Here is a 23,146-nt window from a genome sequence, read left to right on the forward strand (position 1 = left end):
CTAAATTTAGCATTATATCTAAATTTTTAAAGTTTCTTGCCATAATTTATTTATATATTTCAAAAAATCCTTAAATTTTTTATTTTTATATTTTGGGGCCATGTTCGACCGCTCCACTTGCGCGTGCTATTAGACGGCTCTGCATATCACAATCTAAGACGAAGATGATCTCTCTTCTCTGCTTATGTAAAATAAACAGGTCGTTGCTGCACCGGTCAGTTTTGACCAATTGTCAAACCGAAACCTATTTTTTTTTATTTTGAGCGTGAAATTATACAAGAACCGTGTTCAACATTGTCTCCATTACACTTTTTTTTTTTTAATTTTTTAGTTTTTGTTAAATTAAGTAATTGGAAAATTATAAACGTTGTACTTAAAAAGAAGCATTCATACAGATACGGAGAAATCCAGTCAAATAAAAAACGTTATTTTATATCTTCAAATATAAATGATAATGTGCCTAATTTTGTCCTCCAAGTATTTTATTCTGTTTGTTTTGGAAAATAATTTTAGCTAGAGATTTCATTAGACGACATCAAAATTTAATGTTAGATATATGTACTGCCATAACTATATATATATGGCTGATCTTCCTCACGTTGAGTAAAGTAACAAATTAATATTATATATTTAGCAATAATAACCAATCTTTTCGTTACAATTTCTCTTCATCTTCCAATAAGAGAGAGTAAAAGAGAATCAAAACATGGCTAATCTTCGTCTAATGATCACTCTAATCACCGTTTTGGTTTATTTACTTCCGAGCTTTGCTAAATCGTCAGAAAGCACTAAAGTTATTACTCTACCTAAGTCCCTAAACCTCACCCTCCTCACCGATCCTTCAACCATCTCCACCGCCTCTCACGATTACGGAAACGTTACCACCGTGACACCCGGCGGCGTCCTCTGCCCTTCCTCCTCCGCCGAGATATTCCGTCTCCTACGCTACGCCGCCAACGGAGAGACTATATTCCAAGTGGCGGCTCGCAGCCAAGGCCACTCTTTAAACGGCCAAGCCTCCGTATCAGGTGGAGTGGTTATCAACATGACGTGTCTCGCTGACATAACTGTTTCAGAAGACAAAGAGTATGCTGACGTGGCAGGCGGGACGTTATGGGTGGATGTGCTTAGAGAGACGGCGGAGCAAGGCGTTTCGCCGGTTTCGTGGACGGATTATTTGCATATTAGCGTCGGAGGAACGCTGTCGAATGCTGGAATCGGCGGTCAAATGTTTAGAAACGGTCCTCAAATTAGTAACGTCCTTGAGTTGGACGTTATAACTGGTACGCAAAAAATTCTATATATTATATAGTTATTATAAGTTATTTGGTGTAGCATATTTCATGTTTTTATAGTTCTATACTACACTTTTTGCACCACACGCAATGGAATCTTCGAAACATAAAATGTGTAATGCATCTAGCTAAGATACATTTTTAATTAATGACTAGTTTGGCCACTATTCGCAATTAGTAGTATCTCTTGCATGACGCATGTAAATGGAACATTTTGCATTTTGGAGATTTTTGTTGGCTTTCAGTTTTCTCCAACTATGAATGATATTTTGTCTATTTACTAATAATTCAAACATCATCATTACGTCAGGTTTCAATGAATTTGAGCATTGAACATAATTAGAAATATAAAAAATATATATAAATATATATTCGTAGTTTTTCCACCATATATTATTTCCAAGTAAATAGCAATAATTATTTCACCTGATTTTTTTTAAATGTTAAGTTGTGCTTAATTATTATTAAGGACTTTCTATATATATTTCAGGAAAAGGTGAAACGTTAGCATGCTCGCCACAGTTAAATCCAGAATTATTCTATGGAGTATTAGGGGTGTTTTTCAAAACCAACCCATATTTTCAAGTCAAATCCAAAACCAACCCTTTTTTTTTTGTCCATACTATTCATCAATAAAATTTCCATACTATCCTTATGTTTTTGAATTATTCACAAAATTGCCATTTTTATTTATTTTTTTATTAATTTCGAAATTAACAAAAAATCAAATACACCCTAACCATTTCTTCTTATTTACAAAAATGCCATCATCATCAATTTTTCCAACCACCATGAACCACCATTTTTGAGCTCTAAAGCTCTAGAATTCAATTTTCAACCACTTTTTTTCTCATTATAACCCAAAAAACTTCATTTTCTCTCATCTCCTCTACATTTCCATCTAAAAAACTCTCATAACTATCATTTTCATAATCACAAACTTCATATTTTCGAGTTTCTTCATTAGTGAATCGTTAAAGATGCTTCTTTTTGCTCATATTTGGAGTTTGGACGGTTGAAAAGGTTGGAAACAAGCTTTACACATGAAAAATGTAACTATTTACATGGTTTTCGTTCTTTTTCAGATCTGTGTCGCGACGGTAGACTGTTTTGTATGTCTACGCCTCCGTGGAGACTTACGATGCAGTCTATTTGTCAACGCACGGGTTAGTTTTGCAATTGAGCAGACAAATTTTTTTTCTAACGCAGACTTCCCCAGTAGTCTCCGTCTTTACCTTTGACAACAAAAATAAAACTTTCGGTAGACTTACTAAGACGTCTACCTAAAAGAGGTTAGTTTTTCATTTGACCGAACTTTTGACTTTTCAAAATAGACTTCAACGGAAGTCTACAAAATGTAGACTGCCAACAAAGTCTATAAAAGGTCAGTTTTGCATTTGACCAAAACTTTGACTTCGTGGAATAGGTTAGTTTTGTGTTTGACCAAAAAGTTTAAAAAGCAATCAAAAATTTATTAAATTGTAGACTTCATATGCAGTCTTCTTATCTTAAAAAAAAAATGTAGACTGCGTATAAAGTCTACTTTTTTATTTTGGTCAAATGCAAAACCAACCCGTCGGATTTGAGAGTAGACTTCACAAGAAGTCTACACACCCGTAGACGTTCATTTTAATCTACTGATTTGAAGTCAAACTTGGTCAATTGCAAAACTAACCTCTTTCAAAAAAATTCAAACATGTAGACTGCATATGAAGTCTAGTTCTGAAAGTCAAATCTTGGATGAATTCTGGTCAATTGCAAAAAGTAACCTTTTTAAATTGTAGACTGAAATGAAAGTCTACATGTACAAAATTACAACTTTTATTCAACTATAGAAAGCAACCCGTAAAATGGTCAATTGCAAAAACCAACCCAAAGAGTAGACCTATTTGACAGTCTACGTCTGTAAACTGAAAAGAACGTCAACATCTTCAGAGACTAAATATTAAGTCTTCATAGAAAAATCTATAAAAATGTGAATTTGTGTATTATTCATTAAATTTTTTCTAGTTTTTTTGTTTGACAGTGTGTGTTAGTTAATCCTAATGGGTTTGAGTGATTTTGAAAATAATTTTTTTTTTATAATTATGAAGGTATAATTCATTTGATTTGACAATGTTGTTAGCTAATAATTGTAGACGTATTTCTAAGTCTTCGTTTATAGTTTTGCTAGTAAGGCTGAGCTTGTTTCAAAGCTGAAGTCGGTGACTGTGGAATATAATTTTACATTTTCAGCATATAAGACAACAAAAACTCTGTATGTGGCTAAGTGTCGTGTTCAAGGATGTGGTTGGAAACTTAGAGCGAGTGTGAAGTATGGGCCAAAGACATTTTGGGTGACAAAATATTCGAAAAAGATGAAGAATCGGAAAGGTTGAAGAATGTTCCTTGTGCATGATGGCTGTACACATGGTAAACTTCTTGAAATGACACAAGAAGATTATGATCTGGACAACAAAATTGAGAAGATGGTGCTAACCTATTCCTTACCAAACATCATTTAAAACAAATGACTCCGAATAGGAATATACTCCTCTTATGCCTGTCACGAATAATCGACAAGTACGGAACTTGATCGAGTTATCTAAGACACACTTTGTACGCCTTTGTGTATCAAGCCTGCGCCAATACACTAAAAAAATTTGGATTGACTATATGTTAAATAATAAGTGTAGACGTTTTTGTAAATCTACAAATGTAGACTGCAGTTGAAGTCTACGTCGTAAATTCTATTAAAAGTGTATTTGTGTATTATTCATCATATTTTTTCATGATTTAATTATTTTACAGTGTATGTTAGTAAAATTTTAATGGTCTTGGATGAATTTCACAATTTAATGTGTTATAATTATACACTTGATACTTATTGCAAATTGTTTTGATTAGTATTATTCTTGAAAATTTTTGGGAAAATTTTGTATAGATTTTCTTCTTCTCACATGTGTGTTAGTTATTATTTTAGCTTATGGTGGTTTTACTTGTTTGGTTGGTTAGATCTTGTGAAAAAATTGATATCTAACAAAAAATTAATAATATCATACAAGTGAAAACAACTAAAAATGAATACAATGTTTATAGATTATGCATTAAAAAATTATTTAAAAATTAATATTTTATTATGAAAGTTATTACAGAGCAATATATTAAAAAGTATTCTTGAGTATGTTTGATTTTTCATAATCTTGATGCTTCAAATAAAGTCTTGGAAAAAGTACCTGCCAAATAAGATAGAGTTATGAGAAAAACATAAGATAAAAAATAAAATCATATTTTAGTAGACTTTTTATTAAGTCTACGTAAAGTTATTGTTTAGTAGACTTTAGTTGAAGTCTACACTAATGGAAAATTTTCATATTTAAAAGTGTGCATTTAGAAAATTTGAAAATACTTTGTTCTGGAAAATATTTCAAAAATGGTTTTTTGTCATCCTTGTAACAAAGCAAAAAGATAATGTATGAATCTATAAATTTAGTTCATTATAAACACAAAATATCTTATAATGAATATATGGAAAGCTTACATTTTTGGGAAGATGATTTGAAAATATTGGAAGAGAATACCTGCAAAATAAAATAAAATTTTAAAAAATAAGATAAAAATTAAAATCATATTTGAGTAAACTTCTAATGAAATTTGCTTAAAATTCAAGGCTAGTAGACTTCATTTGAAGTCTACCAGCCGTAAGTTTTAAGTAGATTTCAAATGAAGTCTACTCTATCAAAAAAAATAGATCTGAAAAATAATACATTAAAAATATGAAATAAGTTTAAATCTAAAAAACTTTTAAAAATATGATTTAATAGACAAAATAGTTATAAATTAAAGACATATTAATATGAATTTTAATATGTAACTTTATTTGAATATAAATACTAGAACACATATTTTAAATCTATAGATGTAAACCTTACATTTCTAGGAGGAGAAGAGAACAACTATGGAAGAAAATACCTGCAAAATAAGATAAAATTATTAAAAAACATAGAAAAAAAATTAAAGTCATATTTTTGTAGACTTCCAATGAAGTCTGCTTAAACTTTATGGTTTAGTAAACTTCATATGAAGTCTGCAAGCTTTAGTAAACTTCTTTAGAAGTCTACACTGTCTGATAATTTTCAGATCTGAAAAAATCTATATATTTTGAAATGTGAAAATAATTTTAAATCTGAAAATACTTTACATAATATAATTTATAAGGTAAACTAGTAGCAAATTAATGTAGAGAGCTTGATCTATAAATTTATTTGAATATAAACATGTAAATACATATTTAAAATCTATTAATCTAAAACTTACATTTTTAGAGGAGATGATGAAATCCATGAGTGATAATACCTACCAAAAAAAGATAATATTGTGAGAAATAAACATAAAATACACATTTAAAATCTATAGATCTAAAACTTACATTTTTTAAAGGAGAAGATGAAAACCATGAATCATAATATCTAAAATGACAAGAAAATATTGTGAGAAAGACTTGAGAAAATTTTAGAGAGAAAGAAGATAATGAGAGAGATTTAGAAACAATTGAGAGAATTTTAGAGAGAAGAGAGAAAGTTTTAGAGAGAAGGGAGAGAGTTTTAAGAACTTGTGCAGCCACTTTAGAGAGAGATTGAATAAATTTTGTTTATATAGGGAGACAAAAATGTAACTAGGTTAAAATTTACGATACTGTAGACTTCGTTTGAAGTCTACTAAAATTAAAATTTTGGAGTAGATCTTACTATAACATAGTAGACCTTTTTGGAAGTCTACTATAATAATTTAATTATTGTTGTTTATTCTTTATTATTTTAATAATTTTAATATATGATTTATTAAATTTATTTCTTTATTTTTTAATAGTTATAGTATATGATTTCACTTTTTTATTCTTAAGGAACTTAACTTAGTTTAAATATAATGATTTTTTGTAAAACAAATTGAAAAATATAGACTGAAAAAGACGTCTTCAGATAAATAGACTTTATTGTAGGTCTACGAAACCCTAAACCACAAATATCAAACCCTAAATGTTTTGCTTGATAATCAAAAAGTCTCATTTATACAAAATATAAACTACTAAACATTAATATGCAGATTTAAGTTAATAAAACAAAAAAAAAACAAAATCTAAAATCTAACCCTATGAAATCAACTACTAAAAGACATAACATGTTAGAACCTTTTGTTTCTAAACTATGAACATAGTCTAGCACATGATAACCAAATTAGTATATATTCTTCAAAATTGTTCGATTATATGAAATTTTAATTTATTTACTTCATATTATCCATTATATTGATGATTAATTAAAAATATCACAATAATTATTTTTATACATTTTCAAAATTAAATTAGTAGACCAAATTAGAGTGTAGACTACAAAACAAGTCTATAAAGTAGACTTCGTAGGAAGTCTATATATATGTAGACTTCTTTTATTACGTGTAGACTTCCAAAGGATAGAAACGTAAAATACATTTATGTTTTTTGTTTGGTCATAAGGGTGAAATAGTACTTTCACTACTCCTTTAGGTTGGTTTTGCATTTGACTGAAAGTGGGGTACACTTTTACATTTGACTTGAATATTTGGGTTGGTTTTAGCAAATGTCCCGAGTATTAGGAGGTTTGGGTCAATTTGGAATAATATCGAGAGCCAGAATTGTTTTGAACCATGCACCTAAAAGGGTAAGTATCATCAGTTCTAACCTAATATTTGTGTCTATTAAAACTACAAATTTATTCAACATTCACTGAAGCTTTCATGGTCAGTTTTAAAATCAGTTAGAAATTCCCCTTCATTTTTTTAAGAAAATAGAAAATTCATTTATTTTTGTACTCTAACACGCACAGAGTTATTCCAGAGTTGGAATTTCTTTGAAACATTGCCAAACTAAAAACTATTCATATGATTTTAATCTAGATAGAAAATATCAGCTATCAAAGAAAAAAAATCACTTTAAGGACAGCAAGCCAATCATTTATATATGTAAGCTTTTGTGTGTATATAACACTAAGTAGTAATCCGCGTCATGTGCAGAATAAAATAATTGATTAGATTATTTATTTTACGTTGTAATAATAGATTTATCGTATAGTTTTTCAAAAGATGGATATTCAGATATCTATTCAAATTCAGTTGATCTATTCGAATTTTAGATTTTTGAAATTAGATATTTAAATATGATTCAGATATTTACAAATTTTGGTTTGAATTTGATTTGGGTTTTGTTCGAATCATTGCATATTCGGTTTAGATTCAAGTTCGAGTATCTATTTTAATTATGTATTTTTTTAACAAAAGTTCAAATATACTTCATCCTCAAAATTCGAAAATAAAATAATATAAAACATAAAAATTTGAATTATATAATACTAAATACTTAAATTTACATAAAAAATAGTGTGTGAATACATTAAATTGTTTACGATAGAGTTAAGAAAATTAGTGTGTTAACACACAAATTACTAAATGACTGTGAGACTAACACGTAAGTATTCTAAAGTTGAAATGAGTGTGAGTCTGACACGTGTCAATGTGTGTGTGAACACATTTATTGCAAATACTTCTCTTTAAGTATATTGGAGATTTAATATTTATATAACAAAATCATTAAGAATAATTAATTTTTGTATGACTTATTGTTTAGTGTAAGGTATTTGAATGGAGTTTCGGATATTGGGGTCTATAATTGCCTAATTGGTTACACATTGGATTACATGTGATAAAGAAGCATTTCGTGACACAAAAAGAGTTAGAGACGTGTGGATCATAACTCCTACAAATTTCTTAGATGGTAGCCCAAAACTATAATTAGGTATACAATAAATTTGGTACCAATTAGGAATATAGTCAAAGGCTTATTTTCGCAGTAATTTGAACCAAATCTATGCGTTGAATGAAAAAAATGATTTGGCCTATATATATTTTATTACAATTTATAATCATAGGACTTAAAATAATAATAATAATAATAATAATAATAATAATCATAGGCCTTATTATAGTCCAGTCTTGTCGTATGTCATGCAAATCTAACTGATATCAATAAATAATTCTTTTATTGTAGTATTTAAAATATGTGCAACTAAATGGTTTTCTATATTGTGTGAGTGCTAATTAAATGGGATTTTATCAAATGAAACTATGTAGGCGAAATGGTTTAAAATGCTGTACAGTGATTTCACAGCTTTTACAAAGGACCAAGAAAGTTTGATATCAATGAACAATGACACTGGAGTTGACTACGTAGAAGGTCAACTATTGATGTCAAACGGCATCGTCGACACTTCCTTTTTCCCACCGTCTGATCAATCTAAAGTCGCTGATTTAGTGAAAAACCATAGTATCATCTATGTTCTCGAAGTAGCCAAGTATTATGATGATCCCACTGTTCCCACCACTGTCCAGGTACAAACAAATTTTACATATTCATTCTATGCGCATATTACATATTATAAGAAATTTAAAAGGATCATCACTGTAACATATTATCATATCATCGTCAAATCATGGCATCATCATTTTGGTTTTATATGTCAGAAAATACGGGTTCATTGGATCTTAAACTTGTCACTGAGATGCAGGGCAGGCAATGAGATTTAGGAGACTGTAGGCGATTTTTAAAAAAATTCAGTGAATTTTTTTTTTGTAAATTTAGGGGCATACAAAAAAATTTTGGGAACTTTTTGCTATGTAATTTTTTTCAAAATTTTTGGGGATCTAAAACCAATTCGTTAGGATTTGTCCAAGATTGGTCCTGCTGAGATGCATCATTATTCGTAAGTGTAATACCTGTGAAGAGACTTCATAGATTATGATATCAGCTTGACCATATAATTATTTTATTGGTTTTAGAATGGTTAACATTTATATGTTATTATTTAATAAATATGAATTGCATTCTCATATTTGTAACAAGTTGCATTAATATTATTGGAAACTCACATAATTTTTTTATATGACTATGGTTTTGTAACACATCATCAATGAACATTTGAACTGCACATACGCATATAAATCATCAAATAGAGCTTTATGATTCATACCAATCAATATTTGTTTATTTTTGTAGGTGATTGACAAGTTAACTAAAACCCTAAGTTACCTGTCCGGGTTTATATCAATGCACGACGTGTCCTACTTTGATTTCCTGAACCGTGTACAAGTTGAAGAAGATAAACTCAGATCTCTGGCTTTATGGGAAGTTCCTCATCCATGGCTTAACCTCTATGTCCCTAAAACTCAGATACTAGATTTCCATAACGGTGTTGTAAAAGACATTCTTCTCAAGCAGAACTCGACTTCTGGCGTTGCTCTCTTCTATCCCACAAACCGGAATAAGTAAGGTTATTCATACTAATCTTCAAGAACAAGTAACTAGATCTTGACATAATGTTTTTCTTGTTATTATTTAGATGGGACAATCGTATGTCGGCGATGATACCAGATGAAGATATTTTCTATGTCGTGGGACTACTACAGTCAGCTAGCTCACAAAATGTGCAAGAAGTGGAGAGTGTAAACGAGGCGATCATTAGGTTTTGCAAGGACTCGGGTATTAAGATTAAGCAGTATCTAATGCATTTCACCAGAAAAGAAGATTGGGTTGAACATTTTGGATCTAAATGGGGTGCTTTTTCAAAGAGGAAAGATCTGTTTGATCCAAAGAAACTATTATCTCCAGGACAAGATATTTTTTGATGCACTTAACTTAGATATGTAATAAGTAACGAAAATAAAATTTAGGGAAGTTTACTAAAATGACACAAATTAATTGTGTTATTACTAGAATGACTCATATTTTTTGAAAATTATTAGAATATTTTTCTGGTCGAAATTGCCCTTGTCCATATAGTTATAACAATAAAAAAACATTACCAAAATACCCTTAATATTTGATCGACGGCAGATTTATTTTCAAAAAAATAAATCTATCGACTAATAAGTCTGTTTATAAAATCTGTATAGAAAAAGAAGTCTACCGTTAAATTGGTGTCAGACTTTCTTAGAAACGTCAGATTTGTTTTCACGGCAGACTTAATTATCCGATTAAAATAGAAAATAGACTTTTAAGAATATGTCTGTCGAATGAGGTAGTAGATTTGTTATAAATGGTAGATTTCTATGGTCAACTTATTTTCTTATGGGCCGGCTTATTTTCTTATGTTCGACTTATTATTTTACGGCAGAGTTATATAACCGACTTAAAATTGTTGGTAGACTTTTTGTTTATGTGGTAGCAGACTTTTTAATTTATATCATGACAGATTTATTGACCGAAATCTGGGTTTATGTAAACCAGACTTAAGTTAATGTTCAATTTTGAACCGGTTTACATAAATTTCGAATCTGATTTATTTTTAAGTTAATTAAGATCAAAATTAGGTAAATTTTTGGTAATTTTCGTCATCTCTTTCATAACTCTTTTCTTATTTATCAAGTTTTCCCTTTTCATGTAGTTTAATCACTTGTTCCAATACGAGGAATTATTTTCTTACATGTACATGATTAGAATGATGAACAATCTATTGTCAAAGCCACAAATAATGCAGTGAGCTTTCACAGGAATGAGTTTCTTACCATGCAATTAAAAAAAATCTTGCTCTTCTGGCAGTTTTCAACAGTGACAAAGTCAAAATCATAAATGGCATAATGACATTCTTCAGCAGAGAGGCGTACATCAAAGTCCTTATATGTACGAATAGGTTCTTGAATTTGACATGTTCTTGAGTTTGTAAGAAAAGGTTCTTGAATTTGACATGTTCTTGAGTTTGTAACTTTGTATCAGATACTGCTCTCTTTCAATTCATATTACATATCTATAAAGTTCAGAGATACTATAAGTTATTACTATCGATGAATTTGATTCAAAATATCATATGATCAAAGAGCAGCTACTAGTATTAGTTGTCTGCTAACAAGGAATGTGGACAGCAACCAGCTTACTATTTTTTCTTAATATCATTTTGAGAAAAGAACATAACAATGGAGGTGTTGCAAGCAAGAAACTCAACTGTCCATGAAAAATCTTTATAGCCTATAGACTTGTTAACATAGAGCTTAAGATTGTTTTGTTTCTTTGTCTTTGTCTTGGTGGTTCCAAGTACCACGCCTTGCTCCTTGTCAGCTACCTGAATGGTCATTGTCTTCTTGTACGCCAAACCTGAAATCAAAGCAAAAAGATCAACCGTTAATCACATGTAAACCAACAAAAGATCCAAACTTTAGAATGTGTACTACCTAAAGGCAATACTTGTGTCCATAAACAACATTTTATCCAACAAATTAACAAGAATTTTAAGGAAAATAAAAGAGTTGTGTGTTACCAGAGTGCTTGTAAGAGTTGAGTTTGCAGAGGTTGTTGCTCTCTTTGCTAAATAAAACCTTAGCATTCCCTTTGCCGAACTGTTTCACCAAGAAACAGTTGTTTCTCTTCCAAGAAAAGTTATCCTGGAACTGTTGCAATTTTCTTCCCAATATCACGTATGTATCTCATTAGATCCTAAGAGGAAACAATTTTAAACAATCCGAAACCAAGTCACTAGTTTATACAACTTTAAATAAAAACAGACAGTAAATGCTAATTATCAAATACAATTAACAGATCTGAAAGTCAGTTAGATGAAACTGGGAATTAGGGTTCCAAAATTTCAACATGCAATCAATTAATCTATGACAACAACAACTCGAATAGCATAGATTAAAGACTCATAGATTAGAGTAACTTGTAGTTGAAGCCGGATGTGACTGCGGTGAAATCGGTTTCGGGTTTGTCGAGTAGGAAGAGAAGAAGGTGATTTATCGTGGAGGATGGCGGAGACAAAGTCGAGTCACGCTGGTGACGGAGACGGAGCCTGTTTTGAGGGAAAAGGGACCATTGGAGATGGAGGTGAAGGAGAAGACGAGGAGAGCGTTTCGCCCTAAGTGTTTGCCTTTTTTTCTTTCTTATAATATTAAACTAGGGGTTTGCCCGCCCTACGGGCGGGTAAAATTACACTAAAACTATTTTATATTAAAATAATTAATTTTATAAAATTTACTTTGTACTGAAAAAAATAAATGTAATCTATTTTTATTCTAAAAGTATATTGTAAACTTTATTAAATTTTGTTGGTTTGAGTTGAAAAGACCATTAACGTTTTTTTGTTAGAGAACACAAAATTATTAAATTAAAAAATTAAGAAAAAAATAATGATTTAATTTTTTTTATTTGATTTCAATTTCAATTTTATATAGTTGAAGAAAATCTAAGGTAAAGTAAACTAATATTTTATTTCTAAGATTATCAGATTTTAATATTATTACAATAACTAATTTTTCACGATAATAAATTAATACACCCATCCCAAACTAAATCAATTGAAAATCAAATGTAATGTAAGAAAATTATAAAAAGTTAAATCTTAAAACAATATATAAATAGTTTCAATAATACCATAAATAATAAATAGTATATATTATGTAACAACAAATGATGTTTTATTCCGCGCGGGGTTTTATATCTTTGGTTACATCTAGTTCCTAAATATGTTTACATATTGGTTTTCTTAATTCCTTGTTTAATTTCTCATGTGCATTTGTTTTAAAGCATAACTGTTGTGTTTTTAGATTTCTGATGATTTCTTAACAATTTTAATAAATTACATTGTTTAGCAAAAACAGAAGAATAAAACAAAAAGTTACACTATGAAAGTATTAGTGAGAAAATTAAATGTAAATTTAATAATTAATCGTGAGGAACAATGATTATCATTCGGTTTAGAATCTGCCACCAACTTTACAAATATGAACATGCTACACACACACACACATATATATATATACTTGATTTATGTAGAAGACCCATTACGTAGGTGTTTGTAACCAACCTTAGGCTACAATAAAAGATCAAGAACAATATTCTATGCATTAAATATGCGCATACTGGAGGCCACATTTTTCTCCATTTACCTGTCCAATTCGAAATAGATTAGTTTTTTTCGTCAGCATGAATAGAAGTTGAAGTACCTTTATATCGTTTCTAGCAGCTGAAACCTCAAATGAACTATGTCCTTCATGAAATTTTCAAGTTTACAATAGCAAAATTACTAAAAATTGTGTTATCTTGTTTCCAAATTGTTTTTACCTAGTTTTTTATACGGAACATCCTAGCTTTACGTGAACAGTTGATTAAGTCGAGGTTTCCAATATCTCAGTTGCACCACCTGCAAAGACATTAGTATCGACACATGCCTATAATTAGGATTAAGAACCACACATTTTGTTAGCACAGATTTAAGATGTTATAACAACCTATAAACAACACAACTCTATGGATTTAGAAGTTGTTGTCAAACCTTGATCAACAACTCTAAGCGTGGTAGAGAACCAGCTGCTATCACAGACAGTGGTGTGACACTGTGACTTATCTTCTATCTCACCATTGGGCTACCGAGTCATAAAGAAACAAACTTTTTGGTTTACATTTTTGTCGGATCGATGGATAATCAAATAGAGAAGTAGAATTTTTTTTACATTGCCATTGTGCTCTAATGAAACTTCCACAACATCTTTATGGAAAAACTCAGTTTGTTTACAGCATGTTTATCACTACACCACTTGCATTGCTCCTTAGGTTGTAACAGTCTAACAGAAGCAGAGTTGAGATGTACCGCACTGTTACATCAAACTCCATCTAAATAAGGGGTACATGCAAGTATCATTCAGTAGCAAGAGATGTCATCAGCCTGTGGTGGCTGAGCAGAAAATTACATTAACAACCGTACCACAATAGAATCAATTTAGTCACTACGATAACCAGATTAAGAATATTCAAACGCAAAAATGGAAACAAATTAAGCTGAATATATACCATCTTATTGGAACTAAAATCTCAGCTAATTGTCCTTGTTTGTTCTGCATTTTGACCACTGGAAACGCAGCTTTCGGCTTTCCTTCACATGCTCACTGCACACCTAGGCAATAAGTCCCTGTAAAGCCAACCGGATTTGGTTCTTCCTAATTTGGACAACCCATTTCAAAGTACTTAATTAATTTGGTTTACTCCGAAAAACCTGATGCCGTATGCTTAATGCGGCCGCTGTCGTGTTCGACGAACGAACGATAGAAGCAATTTTAATCAACGACGGCACTGAATGGTTTGATCTGGTCCATAAGAAACAAAATGATATGAGATTTATGTCAATAGGAAGTCAGTTTTGAAGAGGAAAAAAAATGGATAATCAAAGTCGAGGTCAATGAAAGAAAGGAGTCTAAGAGTACACATGAGAAGGAGAATGCGAATAAACTGAGAGTACTGTTACAGAAAAATGGAAACGGTTTCTGGAATTTATATCAAGAACTTATCAGGATCTTATACGGTGCTGAGAGGGCTTCATGACTTATTTATACTATGAAAAATTACGGATAATGAAATCGGTGTTGGAGAGGGAACATTGAAGTCGACGTAATGGGTTTAGTGGCGGAGGATGTTAATGTAATCGCTTTAAGACTTGAATCAATTTCAAGCAGTAACATTCGGCGGAAGAAAACTCATCCGACACAAAAAAAAGGGCTATTGAGAAGACGAAGACTCGGAATGCAGAGGTGGGCCCTTAATGGGTTGAACATAAAGTTCCAACCATTTTAAACTCGTCAACGAAATAGAAGAGCTTAAAAGAAACGCTGACGTGTCACGATTTCCCCTCCTCTCCAGATTGACGTGGACAGCCTAAAAAGGGAGAAAACTCTCCTTTATAATTAAAGATATAGTTTTTTTTAATTAGCATATAATGGCAAAATCGTAAATTTGCATGCTTCAAGAGTTAATCTAGTAATTTCAAAATTATATGAGTTAGTCTAGTCATTTGATGATTAATTAGAGTCATTTTAAGTAATTTCTCTAAAATTTATTAATAGTAGATCGAGACTACAGCCAAACATGTCTAACCGGGAAAATATGTTTGGTTGTTGTCTTGTAGACTACTTAATATATATTTTAAACAACAAAATATTTTTTATACATTTTACTTTCTTCAATATTATTTTGCTCAATATAAACATGATTAACCTTCAAATATACATAAACATGATTTCCCATTTATCCATATTTATAGAATTTAAATTTCACTGGTTTTGAGTTTTGACAAAAAAAATATAAGCTTAATCTGGTTTGTGTTACTCTGTTATAGAGTTTTAAATAAAAATAATTTAGACTAGAACGTTTATTCAACTATAAACATAATAATTAATATTGTGATAGTGGATGTTTCCTCTTGAAAGACACACTGATTAAGCTTACAATATACCACTTGGATGTTTTCTTTTTTGACCAAACCACTTGGATGTTATCCATAAATTATGAATCGTTCGTTCTCTCTTCTCTGGACAGAATTTTTTCCCATGCCATACGTTTTCGTTGTGTCAACATATCTTATTTTGTTCGCTTGTAATGGAAGCTAGAATGGATCTTCAATTTTGAAATTATTATTATTATTATTATTATTATTATTATTATTATTATTATTATTATTATTATTATTATTATTATTATTATTATTATTATTATTATTATTATCATCACTGTGCATGGGCATTTTACCTAGGCTAACAAATTCAAACTGAAAATCAATTCGAAAATATCTGAATCGAAACCAAACTGAAAATTTACAAGTATCTAGATGTGTTCAAAAACTTTCTATTCGAAAGAACTGAAAACTGAAAAATCAGACTCAAACAAACCTAGATCCAAAAAATAACATGTAAGAACCGATGCATAGCCGATCTAAAAACATAAATACCAACAATTATGACTTTATGTGTTCTATTTTCTTAATTTTAATTTATGATTTAGTTGTAATGACTTTTGTTTGTACTTTTCATTATTATTTTGTGACATTCTAAAGTAATATGAAATTTTAAATGTCAAATTTTGGAGTTCAAAGTTTAATTTCAATTATTAATAGTTTTTTATTTTATAAAATTTTAGATAAATTTTGACAAATTTTGGATAAAAGAACTGACCAAACTAAACTATTTTTGGGGTATTTATAGTTGTAAACTTTTTGGAACCGAACCAACTCAAAAGGAAGAGAACCCGATCTAAGATTTTACAAGTGTCTAGATAAATCCAACCTCTAAGATCCGAAAAATCCGGACCCAATTCTAACCCGAACCGTCAAGCCTAATATCACCACTGTTGCATAGAAGTATTGTCCTGAACCTTGGGTTATACTAAAAAGTCATTGCAGCTATAAGAAGTTGTGACCCTTCACTTGTCTTCTGATTATCATGACGCCTTAGATTGATTGTTAAATCTTTATGTGCTTTATATCTGTTGCACATCTTAATCGAAGTACAAGATCTAATTCATGTCACATCAGATAAAAAAGATTAGCTCACACTAAATTACACGGGAGAGTGAAACCGAACCCAATCCACATTAAACCGAAAAAAAACTAAACCAAAAGTAGAATATTATCCTTAACCGGAGGTGACTGATCATGATTCAACTCCTGCAGCAGCAGCAGCAGCAACAACCGGAGCTGGTGCTTCATCATCTGTGCTCTCAGAAGAAACCAAAACTCGACCAGAATCTTCTTCTTCCTCAGATTCAGACTCCTTATCTGCAGCTTCATCAACGATAAGCTTCTCTTTGAGCTTGGTCATGAGCTCTTCTTGAACAGGTTCATTCAGTCTCAGAAACTTCTTCAACGCCTCTTTCCCATGGTAGTTCTTCCCGTTTAGATTGTAGAACGTTCCGTTTTTGGCTATGAACTTGTGCTTAATGCTCAGTTCGATTATCTCCGTGACCTTGCAGATTCCTTTCCCAAACTCAAGCTCAAACTGTGCTGTTCTAAACGGTGGTGCCAGTTTGTTCTTCACTATCTTTACAGCAACTTGACTTCCTATTGTCTGCACACACAAGTATACAGTTTCAAAACACAAGCAGATGCAGTATGGTAGGTATTTCATATTTGGATACTTACATCCTCGCCTTTCTTGACAAGTCCCACTCGCCTGATATTCAGACGCATAGAAGCATAAAACTTCAAGGCATTCCCACCACATGTTACTTCTGTTGGACCTCCAAATCCTCCGAATGTAGAAAGCTTTGCTCTCACCTGAACAGAAAACAAGATACATTCGCATAAGAGGTACAACTTATCTACAAATCTCAGTTACACAAGTTATATACCTGATTTATAAAGATGAGAAGTGTTTGGGACAACGACAAAGAGTGGCTTAGTTTACGCAAAGCTTGGCTCATCAATCTGGCTTGCATAGCCATATGAGCATCACCCATCTCTCCCTCAAGTTCTCCTTTAGGTACAAGAGCAGCCACCTGTAGAAACAAAATCACAAGAAACCGTGAGGAGAGATCTATAGAGCCGGGACCATAATCATCATCCATTAGCTACCCTAAATGAATTCACCTTACTTACACTGTCAACAACAATCACATCAACCGAACCGCTTCGGATTAAAGTGTCTACAAGACTAAGGGCCTGTTCACCACAATCAGGCTGTGATAGAAGCAGATTCTCTGTGTTTACACCAATTGCCTTAGCAAGTGACGAGTCAAGAGCATGCTCAGCATCTACAAATACACAGGTTCCTGTACAGCAAAGAATCATATTTTTAGAATACAATATGGAGGTTCTGTAACGAACATACCAGAAGAGTTAAATGAAAAAGGCAATAACCTCCTTGTTTCTGTGCTTCAGCAATAACATGAAGAGCAAGTGTTGTTTTCCCAGATGCTTCAGGACCATATATCTCCACAACACGTCCCTATATTGAGTGTACATAAGCATAACAATAAGAAGCTACCTAGACCTGAGAGTCCAGGACTCTTCAAAGGATACACAGACCAATCAATCTATGTACCAATCTAAATAACAAGAAGACATATTCTGGAGGAAGGAGTAATATCATACCTTAGGAAGGCCACCAACTCCTAGTGCTACATCGAGGGCAAAAGACCCGGTAGAGTAAACGGGGACATCTCTGGGAGAAACAGCACGACCGAGCCACATGATGGAGCCTTTGCCAAAAGAACTGGTAATCTGATCAAGTGCTTGCTGAAGAGCAATCTCCTTCTTCGACATACCTTCCTCAGACGATGCATTTCCATCAGACTTAGACTTCTTCTTAGCTTCAAAAAGAAACAAAAACAATGCCTTGACAGTGAGCCAAGCAATCAGAAAAGTAAAAAGGATATAGCTTTATCAAAAACCATCAAACACTTCAAGTAAATCAATTTAATAGACACAAAGGTAAAAGCTTTAGCTAACCTTTGGCAGCAAAACCTCGATGCTGAGACGATGTGCCAACCACAGCTCTAGTAAACACCTTACTCAAAACAATTACCCATTAACTTTGACAACAAAGATACAACATTTGAGACCCAATTAAGCAAACAGAGTGTGTAATTTCTCTCGCAAAACCCAAGTGGGAAAGAAGATGAATACCTCAGAGGAGAAGAGAGAGCGTCTCAGTAAAGACGCGTTTCGGAGAATCCCCGCCATTGCTAACTAAAGCTTCTTCTTTTTCAAAGTAGAGGTAAACAGAGTATTTCGAATACTATGGCGAATTCGAAGCTGCCCAGAAGAGAGGAGGACTCATGCGAACACTGTTGTTTCCAACTGTAGAAGCAGAGAAAAGCGAGCACCTTTTAGGGTTTTAGGTTCTCTCTCGTTTCAAAGCGAGAGGAGGTTTTTGTCCTCTGTTTTCCCAAGGGAAGTATAAACCCGATTTATTACTCCTTGGTTTATCATAACCGATAGATTAATTTGATCGGTTTAAGTAGTCTCAGTTTAATATTATTACCGGACCACTTACTGGCCCAAATCTATCCTATACTAAAAGTAGAATAAGCTCAATGCTTAAGGCATCCACGTCAGACTATAAAATTAGCCAATAGGAAACTTTCAAATGTCCACTTCAGCAATAAGTGGGTCTCACTAAAAAATACGTAATAACGTTTTGTTTCGATCTAAACCCAAAGGCCTTGATAAAAAAAAAAACCCAAACGCCAAAATCAAAAAGTCGGAGACTTCGATTGTGTAACGTAGTCCACCACCATCAAAGCTATTAAAAGCTTCAACTCATCCATACTCTTCATCTCTCTCCCGAATCCAAATCTCCTCTGGTAGCTTCCATGGATGAGAAACAGTCAGATTTCCAGATCCAAAGCTTTGAATAAATCTAGCACCAAAGCTCCAGCAATATCAACAAGCGCATCCATGTCTAAGAATCCAGCAAAATCACCACTAAAGCTCCAACTGTTTCGACCACCAGTTCCATGGATGAGAAAAAAGGGGTTGATTGGCTCCATCTACAGCTTCGAATCCTGCAAAAAGAAAGATCCTCATAGGGCTTGATCTGTTATTTAGGGCAAAGAGGTATGACTTGATATTCTAAATCCCTGAATTTCATAGCTTTTTTTTTATCATCTAACCTATACTACATCTCAACATGAATCTGTGCTACAAGGTCCCTAAAGAAAAGCCGTGTGGATTGTGTCGATTTCTTCATCAGAAGTTTCTATGGATCCGTAAAAACCCATTTGATACAGCCTGGTGATGTCTGTTTTAGAGGTAAGAATGCAATACATGCCAATGATGAAACTACATTTTTTTTTATCTTAAGTTGATCGATATCTTTCTTCTGTATATATAGAGAGTTTGCTTCCAGTCCTTCTTGCTACGAACAACTAGAAGATTGTTGCTATATAAATTTTTAAAAGTTATTAACATACATAAAATAAAGCCACTTTGTTTCACCAGAAAGACGGCCAACAGGTAACTCAAATTGCTCTTATTATTATTTTTTGATATCTTTAGCATCTGGTCACTTAATTTGTGGCTTATGAGTTGGCTTTGAACTTATATGTACAAGTTAATCAACGAGGTTAGTGATGGACTTTTGATAATGTTTGGCGAGCTATACTTTGTCTTTAAGTACGTGTTATACTTCTTCTTGCTTGCATTTTGATATTTCCTGACACTAATTTACGAAACTAAATTACTGTATGTCATTCTTATGTGATCAGGAATGGAAATTTTACCAGCTTATGAAGGGTTGGCAAAAATAATTTCTGTTGAAGATGATATCAGAACATGGTGCTTTCAAGCCTTTCAAAGCAATTCTTACATGTGTTAGATACACATCAACCGCGATCTTAAGCCAGGTGATTGATAGCCTTGAGGTCACCCTAACAATCATCAGCATGGTCACTTGATACAAAACTTCAGACATCCATTATCAAGATTGACAGTTTTGATTTTAACCACTAGGTCTCTCTAACAATCGTGGTTAGATTTTTTGTCAACAATATATGTTTGTGCTGTGTGATTGTTGCAAAAATAATCTGTTTCTCTAAACCCATTATTAACATTGCTGATTTTGGACTGGCAGAGGAGGTTAATTCAAGTCCATGTTTAAATAGTATGTTGTTATATGCTGGTAAAGATTCAATTCCATTTTTGTGTTGCATTGCTTCTTTCAAAATATCCAAATATGTGTATATTTGTACTTCAGTGACCCATATGTCGATTAGTGGCCACACCATTGCTGCCTTACTGACTCTTAAAGCTTTGTTCTGATAGGTAGAGGGCAGCTGAAGTACTTCTACAGTCCTATCTGTACACATTAAAAGTTGGTTAGTATCAGAACTGTGGTACTCCATCAGGTACATCTTTATTACGATGAGGAGAAGATCGGGAGTGGTGGTGGTGATGACATGGCAATGGAGGTTGGAAAAGGTGAGGTTGAGGTGGCGAAGGAGGTGCCGGGATGTGTGGCTAGGGCGGAGGTTGATCCTCGCTTGATCAGTCCTCCTTGAGTTGCTAGGACAAGGGAGAAAGTGTTGGGGCGAATTTGAGAAGGGAGTGAAACTTTGGGGGTTTGATTTTTAATTTGAGTTTGTGACATTTTAACATTGTACCCCAAAATAAACAGAAAAATATCTCTAAGAGATCGCAGAAGAAGAAAACAAAATCATGATCGACCTCGGAGAAGAAGAAGAGAATAATCAATGGCGGCTGCTTCCAATGGGAGTGAGTATTTGGACATCGACGTCGAGACGGGAAGAAAATCGTTCGCGCGGCCGTTGAATGCTGAGACAGTGGAGCAGGATGAAGAAGATCTGAGATGGGCTGCGATGGGACGGTTACCGTCGCAGAGACAAGGGAGCCATTTAGCGACTCTGCGTCGGTCGCAAACTTCTGGTTAAGCAGACGGGAACGTCGTGCAGACGATTGACGTAAGGAAGCTTGATCGTTCGGATCGTGAGATGGTTGTTCGTCAAGCTCTTGCCACTAGCGATCAGGATAATTACAAGCTTCTCTCCGCTATCAAGAAACGACTCGATAGGTATCTTTTTGATTCTCTGTTTCTATGTTTAGGTTTTCTTTTTTTCTCTGCATCTTTTCTATGTTCATCTTTTCTCATGAGTATATTTTCCACACGTAACCATTTTACGTGATTGCTTTTTTATTTTGTATCGATTTTGTGTTGCAGCGTGTTTTGAGCAGTTTGAGAATGATGAAGACTAGAAAACACAAGCTAACCATATGAGTCATATAGCTGACTCACACAAGAATGGAAGTTGGAACCATGAAAAATGATGGGTTTGAGGACTGTTTTGCTTTCACTCTAATATTTTTGCCTTTCATCAAACATACTTTTATATGTTCTAGGTGTTCTACCTTATCCTGTACAAAGTTGTTTTGACTTTATTTGTTCCAGGTTCACTCATTAAAATGGATTTAGTCTTCCTTCACATCTTGGGTAATTTTTGTACTAACATATAATTGCTTATGTTTCCTTTTTAGTTTTCCATCCATTTGTGTTGTTTGGTTGACTGAAAGCTGTTAACAAATTTGATAGGAATGTGTTGAGATATATTATCTTATGCATATTTCCTATGCATAAGCTATTTTCATTAGATAGCTACAATGATACAGTTCTTTGATGTTGAGATGTACCCATTTGATGTTGCTTGCTTTTTCTTTAGCCAATTTGAACACTGATGTGAAATAGCTGATGTTTTTGCTATTATCCTGTCTGTAATCAGAATCACGTGTTGTTGTTGTTGTTGCAGTTGTTATACTGCTGGATCTGCTCCAAGTGCTCCCGTCGCTGAGAATCAACCCTCTCCTCGAAGACATTATGGCTGATGAAATGCCAGCAGTCCCAAGATGACTTTTTTATCTCCCGGTGGCTTTATATAAATGATTGCAAACAAGTTAAAAATTTAATTTATAAGCTGTAATAGTTAATTGGAAATAGGTTTGTTACTTCATTGTCACTGGATAAATTTGATAGGCAAAAAGAAGTGTCCACCCCCACAGCCCCACTAACTAAAATGTAAATTCGTATAAATGAAAAAACAACCATGGAAAATATGTATTCATGGTAAAGTTAATTATTTTCTACCTCTGAGGCGCATTTTCTTTTCGTTTTGTATTTCTTTCCAAAAAAAAAAAATTATATGATTTACACCTAGCTTGCGTATATTCAAGGTTTGCTATTTGATCATTGGGTGCAACATAACTCCTCCAAAAATATGTGTTGGAATTTTGACAAACATTAAATGGATTCATGAGCAATAGCAGAATAAACACATACTTCTAATAAAAAAAATAAAGGTTCATCTTCTTAAAGAAAAACGTATGATGATGAGCTTTGACACGTAGTCTGTGCATTACTATTATAAATAGTGTGGATTGTGTTTTTGTATTTTTAACTGATATTTGAAATACATCATTAATTTAGTTAATCAGAGAACCGAGTTTTACAGAGCCATAAACATTTTAAAATTAATTTCAATATTATTTTTTGACAATTTTGAAAGTCATACAACTTATATATATTAT

At 32.6% G+C, this 23,146-nt stretch overlaps 2 protein-coding genes and 2 long non-coding RNA genes across 14 annotated transcripts; 2 read left to right on the top strand and 2 right to left on the bottom strand.

Moving 5' to 3' along the window:
- Window positions 1–102: 102 nt before the first annotated feature.
- LOC106356750 (cytokinin dehydrogenase 2) lies at window positions 103–10,291 on the top strand. Its single transcript, XM_048737170.1, has 6 exons — window positions 103–1,283; window positions 1,786–1,848; window positions 6,906–6,970; window positions 8,436–8,693; window positions 9,358–9,626; window positions 9,701–10,291. The coding sequence occupies exons 1-6, from the start codon at window positions 707–709 to the stop codon at window positions 9,984–9,986; spliced, it is 1,518 nt and encodes a 505-aa protein (XP_048593127.1). The 5' UTR covers window positions 103–706; the 3' UTR covers window positions 9,987–10,291.
- A 921-nt stretch (window positions 10,292–11,212) lies between these two features.
- LOC125576652 lies at window positions 11,213–15,646 on the bottom strand. Its single transcript, XR_007315073.1, has 2 exons — window positions 11,612–15,646; window positions 11,213–11,448 (listed from the first exon to the last, which is right to left on the bottom strand). It is a non-coding gene; the product is annotated as an uncharacterized LOC125576652 (long non-coding RNA).
- A 920-nt stretch (window positions 15,647–16,566) lies between these two features.
- On the bottom strand, window positions 16,567–18,991 carry LOC106356751 (DNA repair protein recA homolog 3, mitochondrial). Of its 2 annotated transcripts, none has more exons than XM_013796475.3 (8): window positions 18,737–18,991; window positions 18,560–18,617; window positions 18,203–18,420; window positions 17,969–18,056; window positions 17,699–17,880; window positions 17,461–17,607; window positions 17,252–17,386; window positions 16,567–17,177 (listed from the first exon to the last, which is right to left on the bottom strand). In XM_013796475.3, the coding sequence occupies exons 1-8, from the start codon at window positions 18,791–18,793 to the stop codon at window positions 16,764–16,766; spliced, it is 1,299 nt and encodes a 432-aa protein (XP_013651929.2). In that variant the 5' UTR covers window positions 18,794–18,991; the 3' UTR covers window positions 16,567–16,763. The 2 variants fall into 2 exon arrangements, with proteins under 2 accessions (XP_013651929.2, XP_013651930.2); XM_013796476.3 differs by having other exon boundaries at window positions 17,708–17,880; window positions 18,737–18,990.
- Window positions 18,992–19,275: 284 nt separating this feature from the next.
- Window positions 19,276–22,705, top strand: LOC111199281. Of its 10 annotated transcripts, none has more exons than XR_007315077.1 (9): window positions 19,276–19,669; window positions 19,761–19,864; window positions 19,947–20,068; window positions 20,166–20,227; window positions 20,320–20,581; window positions 20,685–20,732; window positions 20,876–21,641; window positions 21,789–22,058; window positions 22,372–22,705. It is a non-coding gene; the product is annotated as an uncharacterized LOC111199281 (long non-coding RNA). The 10 variants fall into 10 exon arrangements; XR_007315080.1 differs by having other exon boundaries at window positions 19,277–19,669; window positions 20,320–20,563; XR_007315076.1 differs by having other exon boundaries at window positions 19,278–19,669; window positions 20,320–20,457.
- The last annotated feature ends 441 nt before the right edge of the window (window positions 22,706–23,146 follow it).

Source organism: Brassica napus, chromosome A7, assembly GCF_020379485.1.
Source record: "Brassica napus cultivar Da-Ae chromosome A7, Da-Ae, whole genome shotgun sequence".
NCBI lineage: Eukaryota > Viridiplantae > Streptophyta > Magnoliopsida > Brassicales > Brassicaceae > Brassica > Brassica napus.

Bases quoted from the DNA above. Each gene is read 5' to 3' on its own strand.
- LOC106356750 (XM_048737170.1), top strand. From the start codon at position 707: ATGGCTAATCTTCGTCTAATGATCACTCTAATCACCGTTTTGGTTTAT. The intron at 1,284-1,785 runs GTACGCAAAAAA...TATATATTTCAG, and splicing joins TGAGTTGGACGTTATAACTG to GAAAAGGTGAAACGTTAGCA. The intron at 6,971-8,435 runs GTAAGTATCATC...GAAACTATGTAG, and splicing joins TGAACCATGCACCTAAAAGG to GCGAAATGGTTTAAAATGCT.
- LOC106356751 (XM_013796475.3), bottom strand. From the start codon at position 18,793: ATGGCGGGGATTCTCCGAAACGCGTCTTTACTGAGACGCTCTCTCTTC. The intron at 18,618-18,736 runs GTATTCATCTTC...GTTTTGAGTAAG, and splicing joins GCTCTCTCTTCTCCTCTGAG to GTGTTTACTAGAGCTGTGGT. The intron at 17,881-17,968 runs GTTATTGCCTTT...TTTGCTGTACAG, and splicing joins TGAAGCACAGAAACAAGGAG to GAACCTGTGTATTTGTAGAT.